Source organism: Gadus chalcogrammus, chromosome 14, assembly GCF_026213295.1.
Source record: "Gadus chalcogrammus isolate NIFS_2021 chromosome 14, NIFS_Gcha_1.0, whole genome shotgun sequence".
Lineage (NCBI taxonomy): Eukaryota > Metazoa > Chordata > Actinopteri > Gadiformes > Gadidae > Gadus > Gadus chalcogrammus.
The window spans coordinates 20,909,903-20,926,530 of NC_079425.1; the positions used below are offsets into that span (position 1 = coordinate 20,909,903).

Below are 16,628 nucleotides of genomic sequence, written 5' to 3' on the forward strand. Positions count from 1 at the left end.
CCCCGACCTCACAACACGCACGGAACGAAAATATTGTAAACACTGCGGACCAACATCTAGCTGCACCGCTGAACGTTCTCTGTTGGTTGTGTGTTAAATTCTATAAATAGATATCATATAATTATGTATTTCTAGAATTTACAGTTTTTTAATAAGAGCCCAAATAAAGGAGATTATTGCATATAACATTTACAGGTAGATCATGGGAGTCCACGGACTGTGGAAGTTACTGGAGAGTTCAGGAAGACCAATCAACCCGGAGAGTCTGGAGGGAAAGATCCTGGCTGTTGGTATCCTTTGTGTGTGTGTGTGTGTGTGTGTGTGTGTGTGTGTGTGTGTGTGTGTGTGTGTGTGTGTGTGTGTGTGTGTGTGTGTGTGTGTGTGTGTGTGTGTGTGTGTGTGTGTGTGTGTGTGTGTGTGTGTGTGTGTGTGTGTGTGTGTGTGTGTGTGTGTGTGTGTGTGTGTGTGTGTGTGTGTGTACAATCTTTATGTAATAAAAATGATAGACTGATGATAGATTGTTATATTTTGCAGTTCGAAACTAGTGCAATAGTCAACTATTAATATAGCATTACAGTTAATACAGTTATCAGGTACATTAGCGGTGTCTTTTAGTAGTGCAATAGTAACTCATTAGAAAAGCATTATAGTATAAAACAGGGACAGTACAGAGAGGTCTTTAAGAAGTGAGTTGTGTGTGTGTGTGTATGTGTTTAACTTATAACCTTAACCAGTGGTCCAGACATCAGTATCTGGCTGAACCAGGCTGTGAAGGGCGTGCGAGCTCGAGATGGGAGCAGTGTTCAGAACGCTCACCTCCTCACTCTGTTCCACCGGGTCTGCAAGCTGCTCTACTTCCGCGTCCGGCCCGTGTTTGTGTTCGACGGGGACGCTCCCCTGCTCAAGAGGCAGACTCTGGTACGTCTGGTGGTAGCATGTAGCTACGACATACAGAACGATGCTACAGCATATAGCTATCGCAGCATGTAAAGTGAATGTCCTGTGTACAGGGTTTGTGTGATGTGACCGAGAGTGTACAGGTGTCCTAACGTTGTAGTCTTTGTACTGGGTGTGTGTGTTTGTTATTTTCTATCGTCCTAGGCTGTGAGGCGACAGAGGAGGGAGGAGCTGACCAGAGAGTCTAAACAGACCAACGAGAAACTCCTCAAGACGTTCCTCAAACGCAGAGCCATTCAGGCTGTTCTAGGAGAACAAAGGTCTATCTCTTGCTCTCTCTCTGTCTGTGTCTGTCTCTCTGTATCTCTGTCTCCCTTATTGTCTCTTTCTCGCTCACTGTATATCTATCTCACTGTATGGGTGTCTCTTTCTCTCTAGTGAAGAGCCAGTCCTGAGTCTGTCAAATGTGAGGAAAGATGAGGAGGACATCTACATTCTGCCCGCTCTACCAGTTGTGGATAAGGAGAACAGGTGTGTGTGTGTGTGTGTGTGTGTGTGTGTGTGTGTGTGTGTGTGTGTGTGTGTGTGTGTGTGTGTGTGTGTGTGTGTGTGTGTGTGTGTGTGTGTGTGTGTGTGTGTGTGTGTGTGCGCGTGCGTGTCATATAAGTTAACGTGGGTCTCTTGTCTCTGCAGCTCTGGAGAAGAAGAAGAAGAAGCAGCAGAAGATGAAGAGAGATCTGGAGATCATAAAACGGACAGCCATCACATGTATCAGGTCTGCCCTTAACCATTAACCCTAATATAACCCTGAACCTTAACCATCACCTGTAACAGGTCAACCCTTGACACCCTTATCCTTAACCCTAACCCTTAACCATAACCATCACATGTGTCAAGTCTATCATTAACCTTAACTGTGGTGTGCGATGTGTTTGTGTGCACGTGTTAGGGAGAGATGCACGGTGATCCTAACTCAGTCGATATAAACGGTGAAGAGTTCAGCGATCTTCCTCTGGAGGTCAGACACCAGATCCTCAAAGACATGAAGGAGTTTAGCAAGAGGCGCAGAACCATGTACCAGCCCCCCCCTGAGGTACACACACACACACACACACACACACACACACACACACACACACACACGGTGTGGTATGTCACACAGAAAGCAACATGGTGTGTGACAGGGCACGTCACATGATGTGCTACATGGTGTTTAACATGGTGTGTGACACGGTGTTTCCAGTGTTCTAGAGACTTCTCTCAGTACCAGCTGGAAGGTCTCCTGCAGAGGAAGCATCTGAACCACCGTCTGGTGGAGGTGGAGCGAGAGATGAACCATAACAGCGCAGGGGCGGGGCCACAGCTCTACAGAGACCAGGACCCTTCCAACCAGAACCAAACCATAGAGACACGCAGACTGCTCTCTGAGGACTCCACCCACTACATCCTCATTAAAGGTACAGACTCCGCCCACTACGGATTCCGCCCACTACATCCTCATTAAAGGTACAGACTCCGCCCACTATGGACTCCGCCCACTACATCCACATTAACGGTACAGACTCTGCCCACTGTGGACTCCGCCCACTACATCATCATTAAAGGTACAGACTCCGCCCACTTCTGACTCCGCCCACTACTGACTCCGCGCACTACATCCTCATTAAAGGTACAGACTCCGCCCACTACAGACTCCGCCCACTACATCCTCATTAAATATACAGACTACACCACGCAATACTGACTCTGCCCGGCATCACCATCATTTAATGTACAGATTCGGCCCACTACTTACTCTGCCGTTCGACATCCTCATTAGGTGCACAGACTCCGCCCACACTAGGCCCTAACCCAGACAGACTAGCCCAGACCAGACCCTGCTTTTGACCCTGTGTGTCCTCTGGGCTCCAGGCGGCCAGAAGAAGAAGGCGAAGGTCCCTGATAACCAGCCGGCAGCCCTCCCCTGGTCGGGGGGCCCGCTGTCAGGGGCCCGGAGACCCCGGGCGGGCAGACCCCAGCCGCTGTGGAGCACCGTCTGCGAGGAGGAGGAGGAGGAAGAGGAGGGGGAGGAAGAGGAGGAGGAGGAGGAAGAGAAGCAAGCCTCATCTTCCTCTTCGGCCCCCACACCCAACCACCTCCCCCCCTCCCCTCGCACCCTGCAGGCCATCCAGGCGGCCATGGAGAGCGGCTCAGAGGAGGAGCAGGAGCAGTTAGGGAGGAGGAGGAGGAGTAGGAGCGTCTCCCCACGCACAGCTCTGGCCATCCAACAAGCCCTGGCTGAGGAGGGGGAGGGGGAGGAGGCAGGTCCACTCCCCACCCTACCACCAACACCCCCACCGCTGCAGCTCCCCACTCCATCACCACCCCAGCTCCCCACCCTAACCCCGCCACCAGTACAGCTCCACACGCCAACACCACCCCCACCACCACCACCCCCCCCACCACCAAAGCTCCCCACTGCTTCTCCACCACAGCTCGACAGCAGCGCAACAGCGAATAGCCGGCCCGGTATGACTATTCCAACCAATCAGAAAGGCCGTGGGGTTGTCCTATCAGGTGGTTGGCTGGACAGCAGTTCAGAAGAGGAGGAGGTGGAGGAGGTGATTAGAGAGGAGTTGCCCAGGGAGGAGAACAAACTGGGAGGGAGGAGGACTGGAGAGGAGACGTCGGACCGGTCGAAGCCGGGAGAGAAGCTTCCAGAACCCATCAAGATAAACGAGGAGAGGGAGGGGGAGGAGGGAGATGTGGTGTTGGTGGAGGAGGAGGAGGAGGAGGAGGAGGAGGAGGAGGAGGATGAGGAGGAGGAGGAGGATGAAGGTGTGATGGATGACGGGAGCGATTCAGAAGGTCAGTACTGTTGAGTGTTCACTATGTTATTAGAGTACTGTAGAGGGTTCACTATGTTATCAGAGTACTGTTGAGTGTTCACTATGTTATTAGAGTACTGTAGAGGGTTCACTATGTTATTAGAGTATAGTTGAGTGTTCACTATGTTATCAGAGTACTGTTGAGTGTTCACTATGTTATTAGATTAATGCAGAGTGTTCATCGTATTGTATCTTCACCAGATAGCTTCATCCAGGTGTCTGATGAGGAGGAGCCGAAACAGGAAGAGGATGATGATGTCACAGAAACAGGGAATAGGCCTCCGGCCTATTCGGCCAGCCCAGGTACCCAGAATGATGAGGACCAGAAGGAGGAGGTAGAGCAGAAGGAGGAGGTAGAGCAGAAGGAGGAGGTAGAGCAGAAGGAGGAGACACGGAAGGAGGCGGTACCGCAGAAGGACGAGGAGGAGGAGGAGGTTACCAAGGCGTGGGATGGTGTTGACATGGTAAGGGTAGTATCCATGGTAACCAAGATGTTGTAGATCCCGGTTAACAAAATACAAGTTGAGAGGCTCTCGAACTTCAGTCATACCAAGTTTGAGTAGTGGTGAGAGGAGAGACAATCCTTCATCCTCATAATCTAGTGGACCAATGGCAGTACACTGGTCCTGGCTGGTCCAATACACAGCGTACTGGACCCGTTGATCTGGGCATCCTGAACACCACGTAGTGGCCGTAGCCCGATGTGACGCTTTGATTTGGTCGTCTACATAGCTGCGTGTGTACGGACACAACTATGTAGTCTGTACAGACACTGCTATGTTGATGAAGTATGCCGCAACGATGTTGTCCTGCAGGCCGAGCTGGAGGCGCTAGAGAGCTGTCTGGAGGAGGAGCAGGCCAGCCTGAGACAGCAGAAGGACAAGCAGGAGAGGACGGCGGCCAGCGTCAGTGGACAGATGTGCCTGGAGAGCCAGGTCAGGGGTGACATCACACACACGCACACACACGCCCACGCACACACCCACACGCATACAGAGATTCCCCCTGAGGTACGCAAACACAACCACACACCCCCCCCCCCCCACAAGTACAGACAGGCAAGGTACACACAAAGACACACAGACACACACACACACACACAGGTCTGCTTTGAACATCACAGATACGATGTCTGACCAGCCTGGCAAGGCAGTCCAAATTTATTTATACCGCGCTTTCATGCACTTCAAAGTACTTCAAATAGAATCATCTTAATGTAAACAATTTAATGAAATCATAAAATAAGATGGATAAGTTTAAGATTTAGCAGAAAGTTAAAGCAAACATACACTAAATTGAAGTAATAAAATAGATATGGAAAAGAAAATAGTAAGTAAAAAAAAAAAGTTTAATGTATTTAAGATTTAGCAGAATGCTAAAGCAAACATAAAAGTCTTCAGTCTTGTTTGAAAGTGGTCAGAGTCGGGGCAAGTCCTGAATCCTCATGGGGGTTGTCATGGTAACAGGAGCTGCTGCGTATGTTTGGCGTGCCGTACATGGTGGCGCCGTCGGAGGCGGAGGCCCAGTGTGCGTGTCTGGACCGCCGCGAGCTGACCCACGGGACCATCACAGACGACTCAGACGTCTGGCTGTTTGGAGGGAGACACGTCTACAGGAACTTCTTCAGCCAGAGCAAATACATAGAGCACTACCAGTACACTGACCTGCACAACCAGCTGGGTTAGTACTACTAACTACCAGTACACTGACCTGCACAACCAGCTGGGTTAGTACCGCTAACTACCAGTACACTGACCTGCACAACCAGCTAGGTTAGTACTCACTACCAGTACACTGACCTGCACAACCAGCTGGGTTAGTACTCACTACCAGTACACTGACCTGCACAACCAGCTGGGTTAGTACTCACTACCAGTACACTGACCTGCACAACCAGCTAGGTTAGTACTGCTAACTACCAGTACACTGACCTGCACAACCAGCTGGGTTAGTACTCACTACCAGTACACTGACCTGCACAACCAGCTGGGTTAGTACTCACTACCAGTACACTGACCTGCACAACCAGCTGGGTTAGTACTGCTAACTACCAGTACACTGACCTGCACAACCAGCTGGGTTAGTACCGCTAACTACCAGTACACTGACCTGCACAACCAGCTAGGTTAGTACTGCTAACTACCAGTACACTGACCTGTACAACCAGCTGGGTTAGTACTGCTAACTACCAGTACACTGACCTGCACAACCAGCCAGGTTAGTACTGCTAACTACCAGTACACTGACCTGCACAACCAGCTGGGTTAGTACTGCTAACTACCAGTACACTGACCTGCACAACCAGCTAGGTTAGTACTCACTACCAGTACACTGACCTGCACAACCAGCTAGGTTAGTACTGTTAACTACCAGTACACTGATCTGCACATCCAGCTAGTTTAGTACTGCTTACTAGGTTAGCACTCACTACCAGTACACTGACCTGCACAACTAGCTGGGTTACTACTACTAACTAGGTTTGTACTAACTACCAGTACACTGACCTGCATAGCCTGCTAGGTTACTACTACTATCTAGGTTATTACTAGCTACAAATTAACTGACCGGCATAACCAGCTAGGTTAGTACTACTAACTAGGTTTGTACTGACTACAAATTCACTGACCTGCATAGCAAGCCAGGTTAGTACTACTTACTACGTTAGTTCACAAACTAGGTTAGTAGAACCAACCACCATAAGTGAGCAACATGACCAATCCTTTATGTTATCATTATTTGTGTTTCCAGGTCTGGACCGCAGCAAGCTGATCAACATGGCGTACCTTCTGGGCAGCGACTACACCGACGGCGTCCCGGGGGTGGGCTACGTCACCGGTATGGAGATCCTGAACGAGTTCCCTGGACCCAATCTGGAGCCCCTCACTCAGCTCAGGTGGGTTCGACCAAACCTTCATGGATAACTTTAGGATCTTCTCACCTAGAACCCATCTCCCCATCATCTTGGGTCCATTAACGCACCACGGGGACATTATCTGTCATCATCTAACCCTAACCTGAATAGTTACTTCACTCTACTCCCTGTAATGTGTCTTCGGCAGCACATGGTGGTCGGCGGCCAAGCAGAGGAAGGCGTCGGACCCGCGGGACTCCAAGGTGAAGAAGAAGCTGCGCTCCCTCCAGCTGACGGCCGGCTTCCCCAATCCGCTCATAGCGCAGGCCTACCTGCACCCCACCGTCGACCAATCAGAGAGCGCCTTCAGCTGGGGACGCCCTCACCTGGAGCAGATCAAAGAGTATCCTTCATGGGTGGAATTATTGGTGGAAGTGTGTGACAGCTGGTTTACGTTGTATGCTCTTGTTGTGTCTTTGAATGTGTGTCAAATGATAAGAATATTACCTTAAAACATTCAAAATTAACTACAATTATCAACTGAATGTGAGGGATAAAAGTTTTGACTTCATGTCAGACTTCATGTCATGTTTGACTTCATGTCGCCAAATCGAGCACGATGCATCTTTAACGGTAGGGCAGATTCTGCCAGAGTCGGTTTGGCTGGACCAATAAGAAGACAGACGAGGCTCTACAGCCAGTCATCAAACAGCTGAACAGCCAGCAGGTAGACACTCCCCCTTCTGTCATACTGTAGCCACGCCCCCCGTCATACAGTAGCCATGCCCCTGCCTGTCATAGAATAGCCACGCCCCCCTCCGGTCATACTGTAGCCACGCCCCCCCCCCGTCATACAGTACCCATACCCCCGCCTGTCATGGAATAGCCACGCCCCCCTCCGGTCATACGTTAGCCACGCCCCCTCCTGTCTCGTGCCTCTGATGTCACTTGATGTTAACTTTAGAAACCTGGTGTTAAAATCTATATAAGTGTAAGTGTATAAATGTAGTGAATGTGTCTCCCTCGCTCCCTCTCTCCCAGAGCCAGCCGCGAATCGACTCCTTCTTCCGCCAGGAGCAGCAGGAGCAGAAGGAGGTGCGCAGCACTAGGCTCCGCAGGGCGGTCACCTGCATGAAGAGGAAGGAGCGGGAGGAGCGGGGGGAGCGGGAGGAGCAGACGGAGGAGTCCCTCTCGCCTTCCAAATGCAAACAGGCCAAGCCAGCGGAGGGGAGGAAGGAGGTGTCCGTAGGGGGAGGGGGAGGAGGAGGAGGAGGAGGAGGAGGTGGCTTCCTGGGGGCAGAGGTTAGGGGAGAAGGAGCTCCTCTCAGTTCTCCGAGGAAGAGGAGGGAGGAGGAGGTCCCCCCCACGCCTCTCACGGGGGCGGAGGAGCCGGCCCGCTCCTCTCTCCTGCGGGGGGAGGAGCGGGGGGAGGAGCGGGAGGAGGAGCGGGAGGAGGAGAGCAGCGGTTCTGACAACAGCAGTGACGGGGGGCGGGATGTCACCATGGTAACGGCCAAGTCGGTGTTTGAGGGCAGCAGGGGGGGGCGGAGCAGGGGTGGGAGGGGCCGGGGGGGTAGGAGGGGGAGGGCAGGGGGAAGGAGGGGGAGGCTATAAAGTGAACCCTCCAGAGTTGTTGTTGTTGGAAGCTAATCAAGGATATTCGAGCAAGCTGGCGCTACCTAGCTCTTTAGCTTACTAGCCCTCGAGCTAACTATTCATCTACCATGTTAGCCATTAACTACCACTATACAGAGGTAGCCAGATCATGTTTTTCTGTTATGTCTGTATTTGTAATGACATATTTTTGGATTGAATAAAAAAAATACATTTTGCATAATCAAGTATTGTTCTCTAAATAATTGATAATGATTTCAATGCTTTGCATACATTTATTTGTCTTGTTTTGGCCAATTTGGCCGTGAGGAATGTGAGGTCGAGGGAGATCCCTGACAGCTGTTGCTGTCTGTTCAGATGGGGGGGGGGGGGGGGGGGGGGGGGGGGGTTAGAGGGGGTGTGTGTGTGTGTGTGTGTGAGGGTGTACTGTGTCTAGGGTTAGGATGTACTGTGTTTGAGAGTGGAGCTGTGGGACATGGCTGTAAATATCTTTTAGCGTACACGGCTATAAGCAGCGTCCTGGTGGGTCTGGCTTCACTTCAACATGGAGAGCTGCTCAGCCTTAGACACACAGGGTGAGTACCCCAGCCCGCTGCCAATACTGGTATTATTTACTAGAGAGTAACTTTTAATTCCTGATTTATTAAGTCACAGGTGCAGGGGTTTATGTGTCAAACAAATAAATACACACAGAAAGCCCTCAAGCTTACTAGAAAGCCAGCTAGCTATCTACCTATTCAATTAGCCCTCTAGTTCACTAGTCCTTTAGCCAACTAGCCATCTAGCAAAAAGTACACGTAGCTTTTGTGTGAACACGCATATGTGTGCGTGTGCGTGTGTGAAAAAAGACACGCACAAACTTAACCCTAACTCATAGGTGACTAATTATTGATGGTTGTGTTGTAACAGGTGTACTTGATGGAGTACTTGTTGGTATACTTTAGGGTGTAGCTGATGGATGGGCTGTGGCTGGTGTATCTGATTGAGTACCTGAATGAGTATCTGAGGGTGCGGCTGATTTTTGTGTTGTTGCTGCTGTTACTGGTGTAGCTGATGGAGTACCTGAGGGTGTACCTGATGGAGTACCTGAGGGTGTAGCTGAGGATGTAGCTGACGGTAGTGTTGTCACAGGGGGAGGTGATGGAGGAGCTGATGGTATAGCCGTAGCAGCTGATGCAGAGCTGGCTGCCTCCATCATGGCCCACCACTCTCCGCCCTCCCTCATCTTGAACCACGTCTGGGAGGGATTCTCCTTCGCTGGCAAGCAGATCCGCATCAAGGAATCCACCGACCTGTATGGAGGTGTGCTCTGGCCCTCGGTAGGAGAACTGGACCATACCAGTTGTAACTAGGTATTAACTGGTCGATACCTAGTTACAACTTGACCGACTAACGTCAATACTTAGTTACAACTAGACCAAGTAACGTCAATACCAAGTTACATCTTGACCTAGTTACCTCTTGACCTATTAACGTCAATAATAAAGTTACATCTTGACCCAGTAACGTCAATACCTAGTTACATCTGGACTGAGTAACATCAATACCTAGTTACATCTGGACCAAGTTACCTCTACACCTTGTCACATCTGGACCAAATTCTGTCTAGACCTAGTTATATCTGGACCAATTTATATCTGGAACTAGTTACATCTGGACAGTTATGTCTGAACCCATTGTCCTCCCTTCCTGTCATCAGGCGATTGTATTGTGTCACTTCCTGGAGAACAACCTTGACAAGTACAACATGGCGGATAAAAACGTGATGGAGCTAGGAGCAGGAACTGGCTTGGCCACCATCGTCTCCAGTCTGCTAGGTATACATTATATTATGTTAACCTACATTGTATGATGTCCTTGAATGTATATTTTATAGAAATATATAATATAATATACAATAATAACCCCTGACCTCTTCTCTTAGGGGCCAAGGTCACCGCCACTGACCTCCCCGAGATTTTGGCAAACCTCACCTACAATGTCCAGCGCAACACTAAGGACCACTGCAGATACACACCAGTGGTCAGTCACACTAGGGACCGAATCCTCTTCCGTAGGATAAAGGATCTACCTCTGACATATTTATGACCCATCTCTCTTGTATTATTAACTTTCTAACACGTATATTATCCACTGTATCTCTAACATATGATATACTGCATCTCTAAAAGATAAGTAGTCTACTGTATCTTATATAATATCGCCTGTATCGCAAACATATATATATTATATATCTGTAAAAGATTTATTATATCTCTAACACATATTATCGACTACTCTATCTCTTCCACATTATTTGCTTTATCTCTAATATACATTATTAGCTCCTGTATCTCAAATCGATATATTATCTATGACGGATATATTATCTACTGTATCTCAAATATCTATATTATCTATCTCTTAAGGATATATTATCTACTGTATTGATAATAGATACATATGATCTATCTCTAACATATATATTATGTACTGTTTCTCTATAAAGTATATTATCAGATTCTACGGTATCTCTTATAGACATATATTTGTATCACTAACATTTATATTATGTACTGTGACCCTAACATATACTATTTACTGTATCTCCCAAGGATATATTATCTCCTGAATCTCCAAAATATATATTATGTACTGTATCTCTAATATATATATCATCTATCGCTAATAGATATATTATGTACTGTATCTCTTACAGATAAATTATCTACTGTATCCCAAACATATATATAATATACTGCACATGTGATCGATTTATTATCTACTGTATCTCATATATATATATATATATGTATATGAAGTACTGTATCTCTGACAGATGTATTATCTGCTGTAGCTCTAATATATATAGTATTTCCTGTATCTCTTCTACTGTTTCTCTAATATTTATTATCTATCTAACAGATATCTGATCTTCTGTAATTCCAACCGTTATCTATCTAATGTATATTCAACAGATATATTATCTACTGTAATCTCTAAAAGTATCTGCCTTCAAAATAACTATTATCCATTTCAAACCGAACTATTATCGACTGTATCTTCAACATATGTATGATTGACTGTATTTTATATGAGCTATATCTAGATATATTATCAACAATATCTCTAATTGATATAACTTTTGTACCTCCATCAATTATATAATCCATCTCTAACAGATATATTATCTACTGTATCTCTTATATATAATGCATCTCTAACACATATCGTCAGAGATGATCACATCATCTCTGACAGATATATTATCTAATGTATCTCTATAATATATATAATGCATTTCTAACATATATCTTCAGAGATGATCACGTCATCATCTGACAGATATATTATATATAATAAGTATTATTATATATATTATGTTATAATCCTCACTGACTTTTACAGATGCTCCATAGAGAGCAGCCTCTCTGGCCGCATTACTGCCTGGTACGGCAGCTGCCATGCTGCTGATCCAAGCCCTCCCGGGGGTGGTGAAGACAGAGGAGCACGTCACCGGGTGCCTTCTCCCCTCTGGGCAAGGCCTCGCCTTAGGAAAACCACGGGAAATCATAACAGGCTTAAGCCACGCATGCTACGGACTCTTATCTGCTTCGCATTGCTGCTGTTGGCCGGGTAGACTTTACCGGAGCACTCGGGCACAGACTTCCAGACCGACACTTCTTCCCCCAGGCAGTCAGGCTTCTCCACCTGCAACCCTAATCCTGTTGATCATATTGAACACACTAACACTGCTACACAAGCTCTGGTCACTTTTACATTCAATGTATATTCCCTACATTTTAATGTACATAACCATCTGCACAGCTCCACCTTATATATATAATGTGTTTTATTTTATTTATATGTATTTTATATTTATCAACGTTTTTTAATTTAGATTTTCTTTTATTATACTAAATTTGATGTCTTCTTGAAAATGTCTTCAACATATTTGTTGCTGGGCATAAGGAATTTCCCTGTTCAGAATAACCCTGTGTTGTACTTTGCAAATAACAAATAAAACGCTTTGACACTTTAACAGCTCTATCATCCACACCTAACAGAAACATTATCTACCGTACCGTAAACAAATATATGAACCACCTCTAAACGTCCGATTATCTCTCCTACTCGAGGTGACGGAGCTGTCCTGGGGCCAGCAGTTGGAGGAGCGGTTCCCTCGATCGACCCACCACTACGACTACGTGCTGGCGGCCGACGTGGTCTACCACCACCCCTTCCTCCAGGAGCTCCTGGAAACCCTTGAGCACCTCTGCCAGCCGGGGACGCAGGTCCTGTGGGCCATGCGCTTCCGCATGGACATAGAGAACCGCTTTGTAGAACGCTTCCAGCAGCGCTTCAGCATGGAGCTGCTGTATGACCTGCCCAGCCTCAACATCAAGCTGTACCGAGGCTGGAAACCATAGCCTACCGGTGGACCCTGGCCTCTACACCTCTACTGTAGGAACGCCATAGCCCTACTGAAGGACCATGTGTAACACTCTAGCCCACTGTAGATCCATAGCACTACTGAAGAACCTCTGCTGTCGGATCCGAGCCTACTGTACAGCTTCTATTGTAACACCATATCCCTACTGTAGGACGATAGCCTACTATAACACCATAGCCATATGTAACACTCCAACCTCCTGTTAATCTTGATTTTCACCTTTATTTACATACGTGTGGGTGTGTGCGTGCGTGCATCTGTCTGTGCACTTGTGTGCGGGATTAAAAGTCGAAATAATACTCACTACCAAATGATTCTGGTTTTATTTTAGTTTAGATTCTGTATTATCAGGTATTACATCGCAGTACATTTAAGGGCTACATTAATGTGGTGGTCTCAACACGTGAGTTTTAAGCTTGCGGTGGAAGATGGGTAGGGTTTTCAGCCTCACAGATCTCAGTGGGGAACTCGTTACACCATTGTGGAGCCAGGACAGCAAGCAATCAATATTTAGTTGAGTGTCAGTTGCTGCTGGTGTCAACCCGTAGTGAGGGAGAAGCAGATGGGCCGGGGTGTATGGTTTGACCATGTCCAGGATGCACATGGGCCGGAGAGATTCACAGCATGGGAGGCAAGTGCCAGTGACCTGATACCTTGGGTAAGGTTAAAGGCCAGCCGGTCTGCTGCATTGGGCTGCAGATGATGAATGGCACATGCAGGCAGACCAGCTAGAAGTGAGTTGCAGTAGTCAGGACACGAGTCTGGACCAGAAACTGTGTGGCCTGGGTGAGGAACGGACGTATCCCCCTGAAGATCCCCCTCTGTCCCTCAATACAGGCACACCCCAAGGCTGTGGGCTCTCACCCTAGCTATTCTCCCTTTACACAAACCAGCTGACATCCCACCACAGCTCTGTGGTGGGATGTCACATACCCGTGCACGTTGATCTACCGTGCACAGATCAACCAAGCAGTGGCCTGGTGCACCGACCATGATCTCTTACTCAACTCATCAAAAACAAAATAACTCAACGTTGACCCAAGACCCCAGCCATCCCCCAAGACTCCTGTGCTCATTAAAGGCGAATCCCTCTCCATCACTGACACATTCAAACTCCTTGGCACCCACATCAGCAACAACCTCAAATGGAATATAAACGCAGACCACATCTATAAAAAAGCCCAGCAAAGACTTTTTCATCTCAGTCAGCTCAAGAAGTTCAGAGTGAGGTCCCATCTCCTGCTCCGCTTCTATACAGCCATCGTCGAAAGCCTTCTCACCTCATCCATCACAGTCTGGTTAGGCAGTCGCGACGGACTCTCCCCGAAGAAATGACAGCGCATCATTAACAGAGCATCCAAAATTAACTCTGGCTCAACCCTACCATCCCTTGTATCACTCTACTGCAAACGGACACTACGCAGAGCCTGCAAGATCATCTCTGATCCCACTCACCCTGCACACTTTGCCTTCCAGCTATTGTCCTCTGGGAGGCGTACAGGACAGCTGCCTTCAAAACAACGCGCTTCAAAAACTGTTTCATATCCATTGCAGTTAACATTCTGAACTCTGAACGCTGAGGATTAAGCATGTCCCTTATGTATTGTGTATTGTGTCTGTCTGTCTGTATGTATATCTATGTTATATGTCTAATGTTAAATGTAATGTTGGAACCTGTACCAATGAGCTGGCTGTGCCTATGGCTGTGTGGTCATTAAAATAATCAATCAATCAATCAATGTTTTACAGCATGGATCTGCAGGAGTGGCAAGTCGCAACGATGTGGGAGGCGACGGATGTCATCCAGTGTCAGACTCAGGTCTCTTGCCGTCTGAGTAGCCGGCAATAAACAGCTGTTGATATTGATGGATGGAGAGGTCATGGATAAGAGATTCCCTTGAAGGAAGAGCCTGTCCAGATTACCTTCAGGTGGTGTGTCGACCTCCACTGAGAGATGGTTAAACAGAGATTTGTGCTGCCACTTGGGTTTAAGATCATAAGAAATAAAGAATCAGTTCTGTGTCATCTGCATAGCTATGGTACGAAAATCCACAAGAGTGAAGGAAAGAACCGAGTGACTTGGTGTACAGTGAGAAGAGGAAGAAAGAGCAGAACAGATCCCTGAGGAACCCAGTCGTCAGACTGCAAGGATCAGACACAGACTCTTTCCAGGTTACCCTTTAACGGTGATCCGTGAGGTAGGATGTGCAGAGCCTGACGGTCCGAGTTCTTGGAGGGCGGAGAGCTCCAGCCGGAATGATTACAGAGGAGGGGGCGGCTGCTCTAGCAGTGTAGGGAGGCAGGAAGAGAGTAGAGGAGAAACTGCGTCAGGGTGTTTGAATTTGCACCATGCTCTTTAAAAGCCCGTAAGGGGGTTCAGTCAGACAACCAAGGCACCAGAGGGCAGTCCACACCACAGGATCCATGTATGGGGGGGGGATGCTTGTTGCTGGGATCTCTATTACCCTGACTCATCTTCGGTCGGGGGGGGGGGGGGCCAGGCATCCGCCAGAGCTAAGCTCAAGAGATCTGTTGTATTTTTGAGAGCTGGCGTGGCCACGGCAGGCAGGCGGTTTATCCATCCTAATCGGAAGATTAATGAAGCAAACCACATCAAGGCCAGGTGGTTTCCGTGTCCTCAAGGTCCAAAACCCCGTCACAGGGTTGAAATGTTGAATTTTATTTTGGCTTCTATTTTTACCCACACAGGCAATAGTTTTTGGAGATGAGAGGAAAGAGGCCGGGAAAAATGGACTTGGAGAAGGTGCCAGGGGATAGGGTCAAGAGGGCAGGCGGTCAGGCTGGCAGGCTGGCAGGCTGGCAGGCTGGCAGGCTGGCAGGCTGGCAGGCTGGCAGGCTGGCAGGCTGGCAGGCTGGCAGGCTGGCAGGCGGTCAGGCGGTGTGAGCAGTGACCAGGAATAGCACCTCCTTGGAAGAGAGTGTAGTAAGGAAGTGAGAGATGGAGAGGTGGCTATAGGACAGCCACTGACAACAGAAGAGAGGGCAAATGAAGTGCACATGTAATCTATCGTTAAGACAAAGTAGTTAACACAATCACTGGAGAGTAGGGAGATTGTGAACTGGGGAGGGGGGATTGAGGAAGGCGGAGAAGATTTAAAAGCAACATTTGGGATTGGAGGAGGAAGATTCCCTTTTTGATTGAAAGGAGGACATTTTAGCTGCAGAAAGGGAGGCAGAAAAAAGGGAAGAGGAGAGATTGGGAGGCCAGAAGGTCGTCAGGGTGTTTGAATTTGCACCATGCTCTTGCAGTCCCCCCTAAGTTGGTTCTGTCAGCACGCACTCAGACAGACAGACAGACAGACAGACAGACAGACAGGCAGTGCACCAGAGGGGTCGGGCCAGCCTGTCGATAGGTTAGAGGACAGAGGCAGTCATGCCGGAGGACTCATATGGTAGAGGGGGAGGGGCAGCATGTTGCTGGGGTCTCTGTTACCCTGACCTCATCTCAGGTCGAGGTGCCTGGCATCCGGCAGGGCTAAGCTCCAGAGATCCGTCGTATTTTTAAAAGCTAGTGTGGCCGAAGAGTCTCCTTCTTAAACGGATGATTAATGAAGCGGGCCACGTCAAGGCCATGTGGCTTCTGTGTGCTCACAGTCCATGACAACATTGGCGAGGATCGAAATGTTAAAATTCGTTTTGGGTTTCTATTTTTAACCAAACCAATTGTATTATAAACTCTGAGTTTCCCATGACCTCACTTGTCCTCTTCCTCTTCAGATTTTTTTACTCCGCCTAGATAAATGTTTCAGAACGACCCACTATCTAGAGTTATTTTCTCTCCCTCTCTCCCTGAATCTCTCTCTCCCTCTCCCTCTCTCTCTCTCTCTCTCTCTCCCAATACGGAATGCTGAAATGTTGAGCTGATTGGCTGCTGCCGTGTTGATATTATTGGTTGCTGATCTATAATTAGCTGAGGTCCTTGGGGTGATGTTGGGAGGGTCCGGGA

The 16,628-nt window shown here is 48.1% G+C and overlaps 2 protein-coding genes across 2 annotated transcripts; both read left to right on the plus strand.

Moving 5' to 3' along the window:
* Nucleotides 1-54: 54 nt before the first annotated feature.
* On the plus strand, nt 55-8,373 carry ercc5 (excision repair cross-complementation group 5). Its single transcript, XM_056608136.1, has 17 exons — nt 55-290; nt 743-918; nt 1,102-1,217; nt 1,336-1,428; nt 1,591-1,672; nt 1,847-1,990; nt 2,141-2,354; nt 2,809-3,635; nt 3,728-3,744; nt 3,970-4,228; nt 4,580-4,699; nt 5,231-5,444; nt 6,513-6,657; nt 6,824-7,018; nt 7,258-7,342; nt 7,657-7,860; nt 8,368-8,373. The coding sequence occupies exons 1-17, from the start codon at nt 203-205 to the stop codon at nt 8,371-8,373; spliced, it is 2,985 nt and encodes a 994-aa protein (XP_056464111.1). The 5' UTR covers nt 55-202.
* A 288-nt stretch (nt 8,374-8,661) lies between these two features.
* Nucleotides 8,662-12,963, plus strand: mettl21e (methyltransferase like 21e). Its single transcript, XM_056607641.1, has 5 exons — nt 8,662-8,804; nt 9,361-9,548; nt 9,929-10,046; nt 10,154-10,251; nt 12,348-12,963. The coding sequence occupies exons 1-5, from the start codon at nt 8,774-8,776 to the stop codon at nt 12,636-12,638; spliced, it is 726 nt and encodes a 241-aa protein (XP_056463616.1). The 5' UTR covers nt 8,662-8,773; the 3' UTR covers nt 12,639-12,963.
* The last annotated feature ends 3,665 nt before the right edge of the window (nt 12,964-16,628 follow it).